Here is a 21066-nt window from a genome sequence, read left to right on the forward strand (position 1 = left end):
TATACATCGACTAACAATTATACTAGATTAAAACTTCATCACGTGAATAATGTCACTAATTTTGAACCATTTTCACGACAGGTTTACTTGTCACGTTTATTTTTCACGCATACGCTTGAATTCATACGGTTAATCCAACTTTCATACAAAAATGAACATAATATTCACTGATTATCACATAATTCTGCAGAACCTATGCTTCCGTTGCTCGACTTTGATGTAGAGACTTCACCTGTAAGTCCCAACTTGGGACTCCCGAGTGCAGTTGTTCGGTTCAGTTCGGCGAGCCGAACTTTGCCGATATCGGACGGACACGTACGAAGACGGGAAGAATGTGAAATATTCGGAAATTTTCTAGTGCCAGCTCTAGAATTTTTTTCGTTTTTCCTCGCAAAAATTGATGAACTTATAGCAAAATTTCTCGTACACTGTTAGAAAATTACTCTTGGTGTATCAATTAAGAAATCTTGAAATTTTTAACAATCAGTCATTCGCACGAAATTTTCATGTATTTTGTTATTGAAAAATCAGATGAATTCTGGAGTATGCAATGAAATTGCAATTTTCAGGTCCACATGAAACTGATAATTGCTCAATAATTTGAGAATTCAAGCAACAATTTCTCTGAATTTTCAATCCACTGAAATTTCAGTTGGATGCGATGTTCAATATCAGTGATAATTGAACCTGAACAACCCAATTATCCTGAATTTCCAACCTGAATGAGAGACTCCATGAAAAATTTGATCTTCAATTGAATTCACATTAACAACATTGAGATCTCAAGTGCAACTATTGTTTGATTTTCAAAAAATGTCTTGAGTTTGGCAGTTTGTGCCTTATTTCTGGTGCCCAAAACTCGAATTCTCCCCCGCCTTTTCTCTCCGTGCATGAGTTTCAACAACAAAATCTTAGGATCAAGAACCCGATTTCAAAATAACGACGAAAGAGGTTCAATTTTTTGCAGTCAGTGGAAAAATCTGAGCATAAACAGCGAAAAGCCATAAAGAAGATATACAGAAAGTCAATAAACATGAATTGCAATCCATTCTCGTCATTTGATGGCCTCTTTTTATTGTCAACAATTATCCAGACCATAAAATTACACAAGTGCAATATCGTTCGTTATGAGATTGGAAGCAATAAATATTATTGAAGCAACCACAATCCTCTCGAATTGTGAATGATCAGTCTTCTCGCAGAAGCTTTCTATAAACAAGGCGTCAACATGAACAAAGTGAGTTTTTCCCATTCCCACCAATTTCAATGATCAGTGAGGGAAGTACCTATTAAAGCTCCATTGCATTCGACATTCCCTAATAGGGTTCTAACGACTGACGTGCATTTCACCACACCATTACATCATTCGATTACCTTTCAACCCACTGTACACAACCCCTCTAATCGAATTTTGTGTATTTGGACGTAAAACATGTCAGCAAAATAATTGCGGTTGCACCCTTCTTGAAAGAGAACGATGAGTAAAACTCCTATCAACATTTATTGTATAGTTTAGCGATTTAGAATGCACTCTATCGATCACGGTGTATCTCATATCCATCATTCCAATTTGTTTCATATTTTCATTTTGTTTTATGACTGAAACTTTGGTGGCGAGAGCTGACAAAACTTTTGAGTCTTTCATCTCGATTATATGTTTCCAACCACCGGAGGCAACTGGTACTTCATGAGAATCGGGTGGTGAGGGGGAGAGAGGGTTGTCAAGTTTATTTTACTTAAGTTAGACAAAATGTTTATGCGACACTAAAATATTTATGATGAAGAGAAGTAAAGGAACAGTTTCTTATTTATGAGTAAAAACTTTTTCATACCAATGAATAACATAAATTTCTCTTCAATCGGATTTTATGGGATAAATAAACTTTGAAGTCTTCATATATGATTCTGATAACATGTTTTATACAGCGCAATACCTCGAGGAGTTTAATTTTCTTCCCTTTTTAACATGTTCATGAAAAATATTGCGAGAAAATGGGTTATTCTCATTAAAGTGTAGTTAATCCCCGACTCTAAAAAGGGAAGATGAGAACATTTCCTCATCACTATTACTTTCTTTTTTATTTTCACCACTTTTATGTTGGATACTAATTCTTAAAAGTTTTTCTTTGAAAAATTTTGCGAGCTCAACGGAAAACTTTATGGAAGCACATTAGATGCATCTAGGTAAGAGGCTACTGTCTTGAAAATGGGAAAAAATGAAGGGAAAAATCTAGAAGCGGGAGATGCACTAGTAACAAGATGCTGTGTCTCAATATTTAGCGATCATTTACCCAACTTTTGCGGATACGTAGGGGAGATTTTTCGGGCTTCAACTAATCTCGGTAAAAGCAAAGTACCAGGGAGGAGCGGTTTATGGACCGGGAGTAGAACGAGGATGGGCTGTGGTGAAGTTAAGGGGTCAAGAGTTTCAATGAAAACCCTCAATGCTCATTAATTGTAGCTTCAGCAGAGTCGGTAATTTCCAAATGCAACAAATGGACAAGTTTTGTACATCTCAGTTGAAAAAAAAAATCCGTACATTTACTGTTTCGTAAAAGAGGAAAAAAAATTATAAAACCGTAAATTTCGTGACGGAAATGGGTGACAATTTTCCTCGTTACCTGGCAAGTCTCGAACCGTTCAACGAACTTTTACTCATCGCTTCACAACTCTTTCTTTTCACAAAATCTTAACCCAGAAGGAACTTCTGTCGGCAGTTATGTACTTTCATTCCTTGGAATAGTGTCAAATTCCCATGTGATGATCATGGAAGTTTGGGATTCTTAGACAGTAGGATGTCACGTACTTGATCGTTGCTGGCAGATCGTCCCTTTCCCAACGATTCGGGGAGAGGTGACTATATATTTCCACATGAAGTCTTGCTTTACATTTTCGTGACGAAATCGGGATGAAAATTTGACGCCAGAGGTTTAGTATTTCTCAACGTACATAGTTATAGTTGAACGGGGAAAAAACCCGAGATTCTCAGAACTGGGTCAATTATGCAGAGAACAGAGTTTTATTATGATAAGGGCTTGAAACTTCGTGCTGCTGCGAAATTTATCAGCCCTTATATGTGAGAATGTACAATAGATTCCCGGAAAAAGAAGGGATTTTGTCATGAATCTCAGCTTGGATTCAATTTGCCGAATGCTTTCGAGAGTAATTTTTACAAGAAAGAGAAAGAGATTGTCGCAAAAAGGCTCAATCCTATATTTTTACGTGAGCTGGTCGCCTTCGCTCATTTGGTAATAAGCTTGTTTTCTGAGACATACCAGACGTTCGAAGAGAACCTGGTTCGAGTCCAGCTACGCGCGGTTTTGTAAAAAAATTTCAACGTAAGGGAATTCCGTGACTGAAAGTAAAACAGGGGCCGGAAGGGAGGAAGGAAAAAGAGAGATGCAAAGAGGAGAAAGTGGTACAAAGGCAAGGATTAGGAGAAGCAAGTGGAGAAAGTCGTAAGGAGGATGGAGAGAGGAAAAGAATGGAGAAGAAAGGTGCCCTTCTCCCTCATAAGGAAAGGAGTTGACGGCGAAAGACAGTGAAGAAAGAAGACATGAGGAGGACAGAGAAGAAAGGTGCAGCGAGAAAAAGAGAGGAAAGAATAGGGAGTCTAGCAGAAGAGAGGATCCCCCTGGAAGAAAGGAGTAGTGTTGAAATGAAGTGGAAAATCAGAGTTGGCGATGGGAAAAGGAGAAAGGAGAAAGAAGAAAGCAAGAGGAGAATAGAGAGGTGCAGAGGAAGAAGAGGGAGAAAGATAAGTTTAAGATAGAATAGAGTTAAGAAGGGAAGTTGAAGACGATAGAGAAGGAAGATGCGGCGAGAAATAGAGAGGAAGAAACTGAGAGTCTAGCAGAAGAGAAGATCTCCCCAGAAAGAAAGGAGTAGTGGTGAAAAGAAGAAGAAAATAAGAGTCGGAGACAAAGGAAGGAGGAAGGAGAATAAAGGGGGTCAGAAAGATGAAGAAGAAAGAGAGGGAGAGAGATAGGTTTAAGATATCATAGAGTTGAGAATGTAAGATTGGAGATGTGTATGATATATCCATGTAACTCTCACGAAAATCACTAATAAATACATACATTTTTACCGGTTCCTACCCGATCTATAAATTTTAATAGCTCTTCAATTTTATTCCACCATAAAATAACTCTCTAAAAAATGAATGACGCCGCTATAAATCGAACTATTAGATTATAAAATTGATCACTCAGTCAGCTGTGCGTGACGCAACTGGTTGTTACTCTATGACTCCATAGGAGCATGAAACGGCACAGAATATGTGACATAAGTGCGAGCGATCTGCTGTGGTCAAAGGGTGCAGCCAGTATAACCCAATTTGGGTAGACTACCCTCCGATATAACGATCGTGGGTGTTTTGACCAGGGGTATAGCATAGTCATCCAGAGTCCAAAGGTTATAGTTATGATAGCAATTTGTTATTCGACTGTTGCGAGAGAGTCACGTTGGCTGCATTTTGAGCTAGCAATATGGTACTCAATCGATGCACCCAGCATGACTGGTTTTTACCGCTATCTCCTGCCACTATCCCCCGTAATGGTGAAAAACTGAATGGTCGAAGATCGATATCATGGAAAACACGAATCTCTCAGCTTCAATTCCGGTTGACATGCTTTAAATAACTTTAGTTCGAAGTTTACTCACTTATCTCGAGGTATTTCTGATGCACCGGGTCATACTGCTCCCAAGTTATCGACCGGAATTTGTTTCTTTCACGGGTCATCGGCATTTGTCCATCTGCTTTGTTTCCGTGGTACTCCGCAACATTTGGATTCCTACAAAATAAATGATAACAAAATGTGAATGAAAATGTATTGACGAAAAGATTTGAAATGCGATTTAAAAAGCAGATGGTGAATTGTTCTTACAATAGCCTGACCAACTGTTTCTGATGTGATATTCACCTACATCATGTACCAGCATTCCCCGAGGGACTGCGTAAGCTTGATGAAGGTTACTAGGAACATTGAGACAAGGTCCAGGATACGGGTTACTACTTCGGGATACAGGTAGGCTATCCAAATGTAGGAAGTATGACAGGCTTGTGGTTCTGTTTACACTGGCTCATAGGATATTGGTACATTCCCTGAGTGGGTGATCAAGGGGCTGGTAAACTCATCGCAGCTCCCTATTAGCTGTGATGTAAAATCACTGAATCTATTGGTCTATGAGTTCACATTCATTTTTTAGACCATTTTGGAGGGCTTTAGCCAATTCCAACTGCTAGTCTTCGAATCAAAACCCCATCATCATCTAATCGATTGAGAAATGCAATCTACACTCGTCTATTGGTTCAGTCCCCGGTACTCCGTGTCACTGGGGAGTTAAGACCTATATCACGTCGTGTCTGACGTCGGATTTGCTTCAAATTCGATTGCCATTATCTAGGTTAGTAACATGGTGAGTAATTACGCGTTGGCATACCTATGGGCACGCGAGCCTCCATAATCCTTTGAATGTACTACTAGGTGATACTGTAACTGTATCGCAAAGGGAAGCTATACGCCAAACTGGAGACTGGCCCAACAATACAACTGAGTTAACAGTACGTCCAAAGGCAATCGTTGATTCCACACAATTTCGATATTGCAAGCCGTGTATTTCGAATCTAATTTCGTTGGATATTCCACTTGAGAATTGATCCAATCATCAGAATGGAATGAAGTTATAATCCGCTAGAGATTGAATTGCCTTGTGAAGGTTTGACGATTTCAGAAGATATTGTCGCCATCTATTTTTCACTCGAATTTGATTGATCTCAAGACGGATATGAATTTCCATCAGAATTTTCATAAGTTGGCGACAAGTCTTCTGAGGGATATTGACATCTTCGAGTTGAGGGTGATTATCTTTATCCAATTTGGCTGAACTCATCGCCGAGCTGCTGGCACTGACGCGGATTATTCCGGGGATTTCGAAGATTAAAAACCGATCCGAATCTATCATTCACGCAGCATGTCGATGGCTGATTCCATTAAAATGTAGTTTGATACAATTAGAATGGTCCAAATTAGAAACGTAGTATTCTTTTTATTTCACCTTTCTAGATTATTAAATGATGAAAAATGCTGATAAAGGTAGAAATCGCTTCAGATTCATGTCATAAGAGTGATTTGGTCTAGGAGTTCATACGGGGTCACATGGTGATCGTTAAATTCCAAAATAATACTCTCTGGCTGCAATATTCGTTACTGAAAAATGCACAGGGCTGTATTAATTTAATTTAACTGTTACAATCGAAAACACACGTGACGTTATCGATCGAACTTTTCCTTTGATGACGGCCTCTTGTTACGGTAAATTCTGTTTCATCATGATGTAATTCATCATCCCTTTCCAATACCCCATTCGCCCCCTCCTGACCTTGATCGCGTATACCATGGCGAAGCCAAGAGTAGTACAATTAATTAACAACCGGGTAAATGGAGCGGAAGGAAAAAGTTTCATTACAAAAAAAATGAGGGAAAATTTTTCCGATAACTAACGCTAATGAAAGGTGTTGTGAATCGAGAAAAACGAAGTGTAACTCATTTTCATGAACAGATGGCGCCTAGTCGTGTATTACTACAGTTAAATTGGAATACATCAAATTTATGGGTGATGAGGGGAATTTATTCACTCAATTGATGATAATTAAATAGTTGAAACTGGCTGTTTCTGCGATTTACGCGGAATGTAGCAGTAAAATTCGGTGTATTATTCATCAGCATATGATCGTTATCGAAAACATTGAGGTGATTAATAAGCTAACACTATGTGGCCAACAAATTCGATTCATGGTACAATGAAATAACTAGATATGCTGCAGTGAAATGATTCAAAGGTAAACTGACGTTGGCTGGGGCTTTGAAATCTGAGTAATTACTCCCGAGAGAATAATTAATATTGACAATTCCACTCTGTTCATTATAAAGGTCGTTAAGAATTCCGGAGTTGAGTAGATTTTGATGAATCATAGAAATTCTGGGATGAAGTTTTATGGAATATTGATCAGTTCACGTGGAAGTTATGAATTTATGTAAAAGGATTACGAGGGGATGTAGTAACTTAGAATGCTCCGGGCGGTTGTATCGTGTGTATATCAGAGTTTGTAGGGTATATGTGGTTGACCGCTAGTTAAGCGGTAAAATTACAAGTTTACTTGACCAAATTAAGCTCGTGATTAACGTCTCACTTGTATGAACAATCTAACCGGGATGATAACGAAAATTAATGAGTGTGCACGAGGATGAAGATAACTACTGAATTATAAACTTTCAAAATGTTGTATTTAAATAGAATAAATTAGGCATTTTCATGTCTTTTATTTCGAAACTGTCGAAAAGAGAATGATTCTCATTTTAAAAAACGAGATATGGTGATGACGCTTGAGGAAAAGATTATTCATATCAATTTGATCGCTCAATCATGAGATGTTAAACTTCCATATTCAAAGCAATGGAATAATTAATTTAGGTGTATTATCCTTCAAATCTTTGAAAATGCACATGATTTCAGGTTTTAAAACTCAACTTCCATTGATAACGCATCCTACAGAAACTGTTCACATAAATTCGATTACTGAAATCAACGAACTATCGCATATTTCCGATTGCTTTCGACGTTTTTATTCTCGATCGCAGGATGAAACCACACGGACATGAAAAAGGAATCCCTCAACTTCTCTCATGGAACGTAGGAAATATGGGAGTCTTGTAATTTTTTCTTGTATTTTTATTTGAAAAATTGGAAGTTTACTTGACCGAATTAAGCTCGTGAGTAAAATCTCACTTGTATAAACAATCTAACCAAGATGATAACGAAAATCAACGAGTATGCATGAGTATGGAAATAACAGACGGATTATGAACATTTAAAATTTCATATGCAACACGAAAAATTATGAATTTTGATGTCTTTTATTTCAAAACTATTGAAAAAAAAAGGAATTTTCGCCTCAAAAAATGAGCTTTGGTGATGCTACTCGTAAAAAGATTATTCACATCACTTTGATCGCTCAAATAATTCATAGAATGATACCAATTAATGAGATATTCAACTTTCATCTTCAACCCAACAGAATAATCAATTTCCCTGTGTTGTCCTTCGAATTTATGAAAATCCTAATTTCCGGTCTAAAAACTGGATCTTTGTTGACAACGCAGCAAACACAAACTCTTCTCATAAATTTGATCACTGACATAGACGAACTATCGCATACTTCCAACTACCCTAATTTTTTAATTCCCGATCCCAGGATGAAACCCCACGGGACATGAAAAAGGAGTTTCCCCCTCACTTCCTTCCTGAAACGCGGGGAATTTGATCTCCCTCTACCCTAGTGTCTGGCGTCGTCTGAACGCTCCAATTACCTCGTTATTTCGATCACGTCGACTCGTTGGCACGAGGGACATAACCCTCTCCTCCCACACCATCGGATTCACCGGTCGGGGGTAGATAGCCAACTGCAACAGGATTGCCCAGGTACCTAAATACCTCCAATTACCCCGGAACCAGGAAAACGCGAATGAAACTTTTCGATCTACGTGAAATCCCATGATTCAAACGAATGAAACTGCTGAAAACCCACCAACTTGATATCTATACCGTCTGATGAAATTTGTTTGGTGGAGTTGGAATCCAACGGGGATGATGATAGAATTAATCACTCATGAGTGGGGATTTAACAATTATTGGCCGTTGTTGGTGAAGCGGCTGTTTTGTTTAGTGCTGTGCAAATTGCTAATTCATGTTGTCCCGTCTGTTTTTAGAGGATCCTATATTTGATTATCTGCGAGAATGCTGTTTTGGGTGTTGATGTGTTTCCTGTTAATGGGAAACCATCACCTGTTAGTTAGTTGGGAAACAATGGAGATTGAGAGCAATGAGTTCAATTTCTTAGGAAGTCCATTTTGAAATGTCTCCCGTTCAAATTCCAGCTAACAATGTATCTTATTAGTATAGCATACTATTATGAGTTGTTGTTCAACAGAAACATGCATCAGCTAGGAATTTATGATGTAATGACAGGTTATGAGGATCGCCCGCCTGAGGGAATATTCCATGCCTGCATTGTCAGTCAAGAGTTGAAAGACACCATTTGGTAGTCATTGGAGCAGTGCAAAAACTGATGGTTGAATTTCAGATGTTTTGGTAGGTAGTAAATCTAACACTTTAGAGTCCATTTCATAGACATTTGTCAGACATCAAAAAGTGTCTTAATCGATCAAAGATGTCTTTTCAGACAACTCTGGAATGATGATTTTGTCCCATTTTTGGCATAATAAGAAAATTTTAGGAAAAAGGTACAGGAGTACATCAAGTTCAAAAGCAGAGGAAGTGTTTGAAATTTCTTTATCTCGAAAGGTTCTGCTGTTGGACGCAGATGATACGTAGTGATGCCGCGAGACACTTTACGAGACAAAACTTTGGAGAGATGATCTCGGTCTCAATGAACACGGAAATCATTGCTCTCGTCTCAGTCTCAAAATATGTAGCATTGACTCCTCTCGTGATGACTCCGAGTCAATTTATCTCATCTCGGTCTCGTTTTTCGTGTTTTTTTAATGTAAAATCTCGGCTTTTGTCTCGGTTTGTCTCATCTCGGATTTCTACATATAAAAAACGCGAAAAACTGAAAACTGAAGTGAGATAAATTGACACGGAGTCATCACGAGAGGCCTATATTGCGTATTTCGAGACTCAGATGAGAGCAAAGAATTCCATGTTCATTGAGACCGAGATCATCCCTCCAAAGTTTTGTCTCGTGATGTCTTGTGAAATGTCTCGCGGCATTACTAATGATACGTCTGAAGAATCAAATGTTGGAATGACTTATAAATGACCGAGTTTCAGACGTAAAAAATCGCCTGAAATTGTTCAGATGAAAAGAATGTTTCGGTTCTTTTCAGACACAATTTCTACCTGAAATTGTCAGACATTTTGGCGAATCCCAGGCATTTATGTTGATTCAGACGTCTGTTTTCCGTCAGATGGACGTGAAACACATTATTTTTGCACTAAGCCTGTAGCACTATCAACAGGTTTGAAGGAGGCACCCAGTTACTCCCTGAGACGCATAATATACTCGCCAAGTTAAAGGGCTCCAGACAAGGTGTAGAAAACGGAAAGCCGGTGTTATCGATCTGGTTGTAATTTCAGGAAGCAAATTAAGTACGCCAATCTCAGCGAGGCGATGGAACGTGATTATTCTATTACCTTGCATGGATGAATTATGCTGTACAACGGGCGAAAGAGGGAGTTGTATTCCTGATACGACAGTGTGTTTAGGATCGATGGAAGTTTGAAGAATGTCAAGATAAATTATTTATTCTGGATGTTATCGTTGATGGCTCGAATGTGAGGCGATGGTTGCATCTCAAATGAAGGTTCATTAAACATGGAACCTCATCACTGTCAACTCTGAAGACAGCTCCAAATCGATCACTGGCGATTTGAAAGTAGATGACGAGATGATGATGGGTGAATGAATGATCAATTAAGCAATCGACTCATTGTAAACATCTAAAAATTTTCATTAAGGATGCTTAGCCAAAACCGACATATTTTTTATATTGTCTCATATGCCAGGTTCATATTTGAGCCACACGTTAGTAATAATCTTAATCTTTCCATCGGGGCATCCTAGTGAGAAATTAATTCCTGAAAATCACTTTTTGTAACATTACGCTTAGGGGAGAAATGTGACCATGTGAATTTTGATCGAGATGTTGCCTGGGTTAGACACTCAAGGTATTGAAAAAAAACACAAGCCATTTACTTTAGACTATGGAGAATCTATCGCCGGCGAGAACAAGTCGGGGACCGGGCCACATAGGCGTGATATCTCCGATTGATTTTCGCATTCCCCTAAAAAAAATTGACCGCCATTACGAGTCGAGCAATGCGACAACACCATACAATAGCTGATCGAGGTCGGTAAAGTCGGTGACGATAATTCAGTACTGGAAGCATATGGACACGTATAACACACACAAACATTCATCTCGCTGTTACAACCCCACCACTAGGCGACGCGTGCGATGTTGCCCGATCAAACTTCGACTGTTACCACTGCAGTCACAAGTCCTCCATTATTTACGAACATTTTCTTCAATTATTGTTTATGAAACCGGAAAAGTACGCCATAACACTTCTAATTTGATGAGAAAAATTATTTGTAACGTGAATGATTTATTTAGTCAATTTTAGTTTTCTTTTCAACTGAGTTTTCCCCTTGATACGTTAAACATGCTGACTGAAATTATTAGTAACTCTTATGAGTATGAGTGCAACACATATATTGCCTCTATGAGGATCAAGCGTTTCATGAGTGCTAGAGAGTTCAGAAAGGTTATTATATAGGGGTCAGATGAGGTCCTCCAGTCGATTTCCGTATGGACCTGTGGGCTGTTTCTCCTCGATAATCCTAATTCTCTTTGATACAATATCATCACTAATAATTATACCTCAGTAAAACGAATATTCCCTTTAACCAACGTATCTATCCTGCTCATTATTCTCCATGCGGTAGAATTCAAGTGGTCAGCTAAAGATACAGTTGAACTGGCGCCCGGCAAACCAAACACAACGCCAACAGACAAATAGGATACGAGCGGCTGTAAACAATAATTTAGCATAATCGTTTGGCCACTGTTGGACGTATGTGTATTGTCCTTTGTGTGTATGTACGATCTACGGCTAAACACAAACGTTGAGAACCCAAACCAAGAGGAGGAGGCAGGGGGTGGGGGTATAAAGTGGGGGCAGGTTGCCCTCCAATAACCACAAAACGGGCAATCGCAAACACAGGATGGAGAGAGGGTTGGAGGTCACGCCTGTCGTATTTTACTGTCGTAATCCCAATGCAAACAGCGCATAATGCAGACATATATACGTGCTAACTATCCACGCTGTACTCTTTGCGAGTTGGATTTACGCACCTCTGAAAGTCAATGATTTACATGATGTTGGGTGGATTCGATTAATTAGGAGGATTTGGATAGCTACAAGAAGAAAAAAGTTGGAGGAATTACCAAACATATGTTTGAAATTTTTTTCTGATAGGGCTTTGCTGTCCGACACAGATGACACGTTTGGAGAATTGAATGTTTGAATGACTGATGAATGACGGAATATCAGACATAATTCAGACTTGAATAGATAAATAAAATGAATGAATAAATAAATAAATGAATAAGTATCCTTTCTTTGAATCCTCACTTTAATCAACACATCTGACGTTTGTGTCATATTGCCTTCTCATCGACATCCCGTTCTGCATTGTATTTCGCGTGTGTAGAGGAAGTTCATATCGAATATAATAAGGTAGGAAAAAATAGCAATGGCAACGCGTATCGGTGATGTACGATCGAGCTTTTCTACTTCTGCACGGAATTAGGAGAAATGGGGTTCTATATATCGCTTCCAAGTCTCGTTTTGTGAACTGGGAAACTCATTCAAAAAGTTGGAAATTGCTCGGGAAGCAGTGGATAATAAAGCATTCATTCTGGGATACTGGAGAGGGTTATATTGATTTCATCTTTCCGCTGGAAATTTGTGGTTTTTCTGGAAAGTTGATTGACTCAGCGGATCAGCCGATTTGGCCGGCTTTCTCCAACTTTATCACAAGTTCATCCACTGTTTTAATGGGGTTTCCTTCATATGACCCTTATGGATGTCGGAAATATAAGATCCTTTGGACCCTTATAAGCCAGGATACACCCCAAAAAAATGATCGGTTTAATCCGGAGCCTCTGTTTCATATGTGGGGGATTGAACAATGTTAACGTTTCACCAAACACGTTGAGTCGGCGCGACTTGGGACAAGTAGGAAGATTCTTGAATCAAGTATCTGTTCTGCTTGAAGCAAGTAGATTCTTGACAGACACTAGTTTTCAGAAAACCATCTTTTTGTATACACGAAATTAGTTGGAAATTGAGATAGATTGAATCATGGACTTCCTAGTTGAATGGAGTAGAATAAATACTTGAATCAAGTCGCGACCTACTTGAGTCAAAAATTGTTTTTTTAGAAGCAGCTCAACAAGTAAAAATACATGTATCAAACAATGAATAAAAAAAAAAGACATCCCGAGAATTGAGTAATCAGATGAGAGAGAGAGAGAAAAATATAAAATTCAATTTCAACTTGAATCAAGTATCTTTTCTACTTGAATCAAGCAAATTCCTACCAGACATTCGTTTTTAAAGAACGAATTCTTTTTATACTCAAAATTCATGGAAACTCAGATAGATTGGATCATAGTCTTCCTACTTGAAATGAGAAGAATAAATACTGGAATCAAGTCGCGATCTACTTGAATCAAAAATTGTTTTTTTAGGAGCAGTTCAACAAGTAAATATCCATGTATCAAACAATGAATAAAAAAAGACATCCCGAGAATTGAGTAATCAGTTGAGAGAGAGAGAAAAATATAAAATTCAATTTCAACTTGAATCAAGTATCTTTTCTACTTGAATCAAGCAAATTCCTACCAGACATTCGTTTTTAAAGAACGAATTCTTTTTATACTCAAAATTCATGGAAACTCAGATAGATTGGATCAGAGTCTTCCTACTTGAAATGAGAAAAATAAATACTGGAATCAAGTCGCGATCTACTTGAATTAAAAACATGTTTTTTTCAATGTGAAGCTCAATAAGTAAAAATACTCGTATCACACCAAGAATAAGAAAAAAATGCATATTCTGAAAATTGAGTTATCAGGAATGTAGACTGGTGGGTCTGTGAATCTGAGCTAGCATCCTACTTGAATCAAGTTGTGATCTACTTGAATCAAGAATTTATTTTTATATGTAAAGCTCAACAAATAAAAATACAAGTACCAAACCAAAACGAAAAAAACTATCCTGAAAATTCAGCGATCAGGAGCGTACATTAGTTGGTGTGTCGATCTGAGCTGGCATACTACTTGAATCAAGTACCGTTGCTACTTGAATCAAGTAGAAAAATCAAGTCACCAGCTACTTAAATCAAAAACTTTTTTATGCAATGCTCAACAAGAAAAATACAAGTACCAAACCAACAATACCGAAAAAAAGCCATCCCGAAAATTGAGTTATCAGGAGTGTAGTCTGGTTGGTAGGTCGATCTGTGCTGGGATCACATTACTTGTAAAGCCCGCGGGCTTCGTTTCACCGACCGCTTCATCCGGTCTTATCCGATAAAATGCTAATTCTATTTAGACACTGTACAAGCGACAAGGGAGAGGGTAGTCGGTCCTACGGCACGAGAGTTCGTTTAATTTCACCCTGTGCACTCACTACCCTCCATCTTCCTCATGCTATCCATGCGGCAGAACCTCTCACCCCCTCTCGCCAGCCCCTCCCTTTCACGGTGTTATGTGTGTAGCGATTTAATTCACCATAGAGTGTAGACAGGCGACACGCGGGAAGAAGAAAGACAGTCGGGAGCATGACGATGGGATGAGGTGAAATGGGTGGAGGTAACTCGGTCAAGCGTGGAAAACGTTCAACTCTCCGCTATGATAATCCCCCCCGAACCCCTTGGCCATCTCTGTTGGAGTGAATTTACATGACAATGAGCCAGCCAAGCAAATGCGAACGAAATAACTAATTTTCGTAATGTAGAATGAAAGACAATTATTATAAGTTTGTGTAAAGTTTTCAGTGGTGTTGGGAGTAACCCTTGGACGAATGACAATTGTGTATTACTTCTGTCGCTTGCCCCAAACAATCAATTACGGTTAATGAGAAATTTCCAATTAGGAAATGGGTTATGGGAAGCTTTTAGTGTAAGCCTGCGTGATGAAGTACTCTTATCACAATTTATAATAATTCGTTGATGATTAAATGGATGTTTACGCGGGATAACAACAAAAGAAAATGGTAATTTATTTTATGTTTTCAAAGGTTTTGAGATAAGATCTTCAGAAGTCTCAATTTGAGACTTGGTGAGGTTAATTTGAGATTTTTATGGATCAAGTTGAGACTTTTCAATGCCTCAAGTTTGGGTGCCCGGAACTGAACTTGAATATTTGATTAGGTTGAATGCTGAAAGTTTCAACTGAAATTTTTTACAAGTTTCAACTTGAGACCTCTCAAAGTTTCTATTTGAGATTTTCAAGTCCTAATTTTTGAGTCTCTCAGAGATCTTTTAAGACCTCTGAGAGACTTTTTCTAGTTGAGACTTTTGAAGGCCTCAAATGATAAATTTTCAAACTCAACTTAAAATTTTTTTTGAAGGATATCCAAGTAGTGCAGGCAATTTTTTTTGGGGGAAATTTTCTTCAGAGCTTATAGAACAGGCCAAGAGTATTTTTTAGGCGTAATATCAACTTTAGTTTCGGCTTTGCTCAAGCTCAAAAATTGGTTGATTCATGCCGAAAAATCAACTTGAATCAAGCCGAAAAATCGACTTGCATCATGGCGATAAAGTGACTTGAATCAATCCGAAATATCGACTTGAATCAAGTCAAAAAATCGAGCTGAATCAAACCGAAAAATCGGTTTGAATCATGCCAAAAAATCGACTTAAATCAAGTCGCTATCTACTACCTGAAACGAGTAGGATTTCGGTGTGAATCACTCCATTTTTCGGTTTGACTCAAGCCGATTGTTCAGTTTGAGTCAAGCCAATTTTTTGACTTGATTCAAGCCGATTATACTGCTTGATTCAAACCGCCGTCAGCTTGACACATTTCTTCTTAAAATAAACCAACTTTTCGACTCGAATCAGACCCGGAATTCGGATTGGTATAGTCCGAGTTACTCGACTTGAATCAAGTCGGCAATCGACTGGTATCAAACCGGCGACTTGAATTAGTCCTTTTCATTAGGTGAAGTCTTAAATTGAGATTTTCAAGTCACAATTACGGATCATGAGTCCCCCTAAGCTTATTTTTTAAAATAAAAACTAAGGATCTTTTTTCCTGCGATCGCTGGCGAAAATTGGGTGAACGAAATGGACGTTGTCACGTATCTGCATGGAAGTGTAGAGTGGCGCACTGTTGCAAAATGGATAGCATGAGAGAGAATGCAGAAGGAAAACGAAGAGGGAAATGACAGTCGTGTGTTCAGGGAAGGGGGAGGGTTTTCAAATTTTCACGTGAGTAAATTGGACAAATGTGGTTCTGATTGATTCCATGATAGACACAGTGTGGACATCGACGACTAAACGACGGCAGGTCTCTTTTTTTTCAATATTTTTACCCATTTGAGTGACGGACGTTATTTCGCCGGTTGACGTATGATGATAGCAATGGCGGGGAGGCGGAGAGGTGAGGGGGAATTCACTTGAAAAACGGCTTTTTAATATTTACCATTGGGATTTTATTTCACGATATTGGGAGTCTCCCCGGGATGACGAAGATTTATTGTGACGGAAAAAATCAATTTGGAGATGTGAAAATTGGCGCTGTTGGATAGGTCCCATAGGCCATCAGAAATTCTAGAACAGTTTTGGATCAATTCTGTACATCATCGTACACCACTATCTATTGGCTTTTTCAAGAAAAAATAATTGGAATCATGAGAAATACTCGAATTTTTTTGAGCAAATAATTTCTTCACTTTTTGTCACTTCGTTTATTTGTTATTCCGAATAGTTACTCTTGATTTTTACTTCCGAATGACCGCATTGTTCTTTACGTGATATTAGGCGTTTCATTAACAGATGTTTCATCCTTTTTGTCTCTTTCTCTCGTTTCAAAATGAAATAGTTATTCATTTTTCCGAAAATTTATTAATTATTCAAAATTACTATTCAAATTGCTCAAGTTGTAACAATTTCATAGGTCTGTACGGAGAGAAATATTCAATACAAATTACGTATCTTTTCCGTAATTCCGGAGCGAAATGTGGTTGTAAGAAATTTTACGGAACTATCACGGAATTTTCCCGGAGCAGTCCGTAATTTTTATCTGAATCTCCTGTGAAAAATTACGATACCGTCACTTAAATTTTCTGAGTCGATTCCGTAATCGATGAGTGAATTGTAAGTTCCGTAATTTTTACTGAACATTTCTCTCCGTGTGTTAACTGGAATTGTGTATTCCATACCAAATTGTAAGATTGTAAATATCCAAAAATTATCATTAAATAACCAATCAATTCAAATTACCTTGTATCACGTTTAACTAATCCAATATTCAAATTCAATTTATCCGTTCATAATATTCAAATTAATTCTATCTCATGGAATATTCAAACGATTTAAATAGTATTAATTGTCGTGAATTTACATTTATTCAAATCCTTTTCAAAATCACATGATTCAATGAACAATCAACACAATCAAGTATTTTTTATTAAAATAAATTGGACCGCGTGCTCCGCGCGCGTATTCTCTACCTTACGTACCTCAGGAATTGGTAGAAACCAAATATAGATGTTTTTGATGGATTTCAACTAATATTAAAACTTAATGTGATTGTGGTAGAGATTATGTTGAAGTTCATTAGGTTTTTCCAAACTATATTAATTCCATAAGAATCAATGGTATTTGGATTATCCACGTTCACACACGAGTCGAGTGAAAAAACAATTGCGATTTTGAGATGAAAAATTGTGCAGACAGAAAATTTAGCGAGCGGGTTTTTTCGTTTTTTCAATTACCAAGGGAATGAGTATCAGGTATACATTATCATTTTCAATTCAAATTCGAAATCGAAATCATTTGTGAGTGGCAATATTAAGCTTCGGTCGAACAGGGATTTTATTTATTATGAAAAATCCAAATTATTCTCTGTAGGTAAAAAACCAAAACAAAATCCTCATGAATTAAGCCACGATTGTGAATTATTTGGTTTTAAAAACAGTGTTGAAAATTTGCAATTTAAAATACTGAAATTTAATTCTTTTTTATATTTAGTTTAGTATGTACATATTATATTATATTATATGATACATAACATAATATTTATAATATATATATATATTATAGTATTTATATGTTATTTACTTTAATTTAATTTCATGAATAATATATTTTATGTTATTTATTACAACAAAATTCTTGAAAAGAAAGATATTATTTAAAAAAAATTACAAATATATTATAGCACACTATATATACTATATTATATTATATATAATACATTATAATATATTATATGATAGTATAATAATAAAGAAAGAATACGTTAGGTAGAATAAATTGGCTTCAAAAAACATTACATTGGTTTTTTTATTAAAGGGATTATAATTTCGCTCCAATTTAACCGTCCAATAGTAAAATTTGCCGCGATTTTCTATATAATTTTCGTCCAAATTTTCTCTCCGTACACCAAAAGTAGGAGTTGACCGATTAATTGCTCAGCTTTTTCCCCCCATATTGGGTGATATCACCGGGGTTACTTTAATGGGGCTCATCGCGCGGTTTATTGGGCCATAACTGCGGTGTTAATTGAACATTCTGAACATTGTCGGGGTGAGAAGATTCAATTTTTTTATGGCAGCTACTTAAAGTTGATTCGTCGTACGTGACGGTGAAACTGAATTATGCGAATAAGTCTCACAAATGGAAATTCATAACTGTCGCTTATTTCATGGAAAATAAATTCCTCGAAATCATGATCACCCAATAGACTGATCCAATCCTCCTCCCCCGTTGATACCTGACGACCGCGCTATCTCGAGCCCTGATCCCCGGAGATGACGGCCACTTCAATTTTCCTCTAATCCCAAGCAGCTGTCCACGCTTACCCCCGGGGGATTTCATCTCTCTAATATCACGACGCGATTCTCAACCTCTCCTCTCCGCTTCCCATCAACTTGAAGACCAAGGGAAAGCAGACACCAAGCTATCCCTCTTTCTCTCGTTCTACTCCCCCAATAGTGGTTGACCGAGGTTACGCGGTGTAACCTCTCGTCTTCACTCCTTTTAGACTCTGTACGCGGATAGGGGTTATTTGGCCAAAAAACTATTCGTCGAATGATTTTTCGCCCAAAATGACCTCATCCAAAAATACTTTTCGACCATTATTTTATAAACAAGATCGAAGGCGCGCTTCGCGCGCCTGCCAATTTGGTGGATTTTATATGATTCAGAAGATCTATGCGCGCGCTGATCTATTCATTTGTTGAAATGGAAAAATGGAATTCATTGAATTTCATTTTCTCATGAATACCTTATAAATATTGATAATGGATCAAAGAGAATTCGACTAATCATTGAAGTGAATAGCGAAGTAGAGTAAAAGAATCTATAAAGAACTTTTCATTTTCAATTAATTATCTCCAATTTTTTAAAATAATCGGTCTCCATAAAAGGACAGAATTTATTAAATTCACCGATGATATATATGTATGTGAAATATATATATATTATATATATATATGAGGTGAAAAAAAAAATTACCACTGAACAATTTGAAATTATGTCACTGAAGAATTTGAAAATGCCGCGTGTTTTTGTTTGTGAATAACTTCGTGTCACATATTGACCAATCAGAAGTAAGGATTAGCGGTCAGGCAGTTTCGAGATATTTCGATATAAAACAACATCACGTTTCTTTCATCTTTAGTAAAATAGGATCATGTTATTATTTAAATTGATATGCCATACATGGAAAGAAATATTCCATAAAAAATACGTATCTTTTCTGAATCTCCTGTGCAAAATTACGATACTGTCATTGAAATTTTTTGAGTCGATTCCGTAATCGGTGAGTGATTTGTGAGTTCTGTAATTTTTACCGAACATTTCTCTCCGTGTAACGAAGGAAAAATTCGTGGGAAGCGATGAATACTTCTATTGAAAATTCATGATTTTTTTTTATTGCAAAGGGATGGAAATTCCTGTTGAGAATCAATAGGAGATACAGCGAACGCTGTGGAAACTTGCATTAGAAAGCGACGGATTCTCCGTAGAAATCTATCGAAACTTCTATTAAAAGTTTGAAAAATTCCTCGAAATCCATGAAAACTTCAACTGAGAATCAATACATACTCCGTTGGAAATCACCAACACCGACATTATCATCAAAATCAGTATCACCATCATCATGTATGCGATTTCTCACTCGGACATTTAGGAATAAACGTGTGACATTTCCTTTTTATATAAGATAGAGAGATAGAACCGGAAAAAAGACCAGAAAAAATGTTCCAATCTCTCTCCCCGGCTTTCTGCACGGAGAGAAATATTCAGTTAAAACTACGGAACTCACAATTCACTCACCGATTACGGAATCGACTCAGAAAATTTAAGTGACGGTATGGTAATTTTTCACAGGAGATTCAGATAAAAATTACGAAACGCTCCGGAAAAATTCGGTGACAGTTCCGTAAAATTCCCTACAATCACATTTCGCTCCGGAATTACGGAAAAGACACGTAATTTTTATTGAATATTTCTCTCCGTGTGGGATTTTTCACAAACCTTTGAAATATATCGAAGAATGTATAAAAGAAAATCACCAATTTCTTGCTTTTTTCAATCCCCTCTGACCACGCCACAAATACCGTAAGAAATCCTTCTCCAAATTCTAGAAATTTTTGCCTTGAAACAAGAATTTTTTTCCTCAGTGCGTATCGACAATGGAAATTTAGTGTCGCCTGAGGCGACTTCTCTTGAAATATCGTCGGTTCGTTCGACGCTCACTCCTGCATATTCATAGGTTCAATGGCAGCGTGAGGTGGAGGTGGCAAGGGGAAGCATCGCATATGTCGCCAATAAGTTTGTCGTGGTATTGTGGGAGAAAATGGGGGTGGGGGGTGAGATGGGACTGCAATATACCATCCACCAGGGAGAAGAGGCTGGGAGGGGGGGAGGGGGGGTGAATATGAAGGTTATAACAGTGGTTTAGATCGTGTGCAGTCAGACACGCCCCAGTGTAACTTGGNAGGGCAAAAAGTCAATTGCAAGCTCGATTGCACCACTTAGATAAGGGGGACACAGGGGTATGGGATTTAATGGTTACATTATACGTGGAGAAGATAGAGACACTCTGTAGTGTGGTGGGTGAAGATAAGAGATTATATCCAGTACTGGTTGGTGATTCAAATTTCTCCCACCCCCTTGCTGCGAGCGTTTTCCTCGAGCTACTTTGTGACTTGCCGTTTCTAGGGGGTGATCTGGGCTGT

General features: G+C 37.7%; 1 protein-coding gene across 1 annotated transcript in view; it reads right to left on the reverse strand.

Annotated features, from left to right (window-relative positions):
* Positions 1 to 21066, reverse strand: part of LOC107036143 (neuroligin-4, Y-linked) — a 230211-nt gene that overhangs the window by 34812 nt on the left and 174333 nt on the right. Inside the window, exon 8 of the mRNA XM_015253888.1 lies at positions 4663 to 4793. Coding sequence (XP_015109374.1) covers positions 4663 to 4793 — 131 coding nt within the window. The remainder of the gene's footprint in view (positions 1 to 4662; positions 4794 to 21066) is intronic.

The sequence above is a fragment of the Diachasma alloeum genome, unplaced genomic scaffold, assembly GCF_001412515.2.
Source record: "Diachasma alloeum isolate Michigan unplaced genomic scaffold, Dall2.0 Dall_scaffold_00206, whole genome shotgun sequence".
Taxonomy (NCBI): domain Eukaryota; kingdom Metazoa; phylum Arthropoda; class Insecta; order Hymenoptera; family Braconidae; genus Diachasma; species Diachasma alloeum.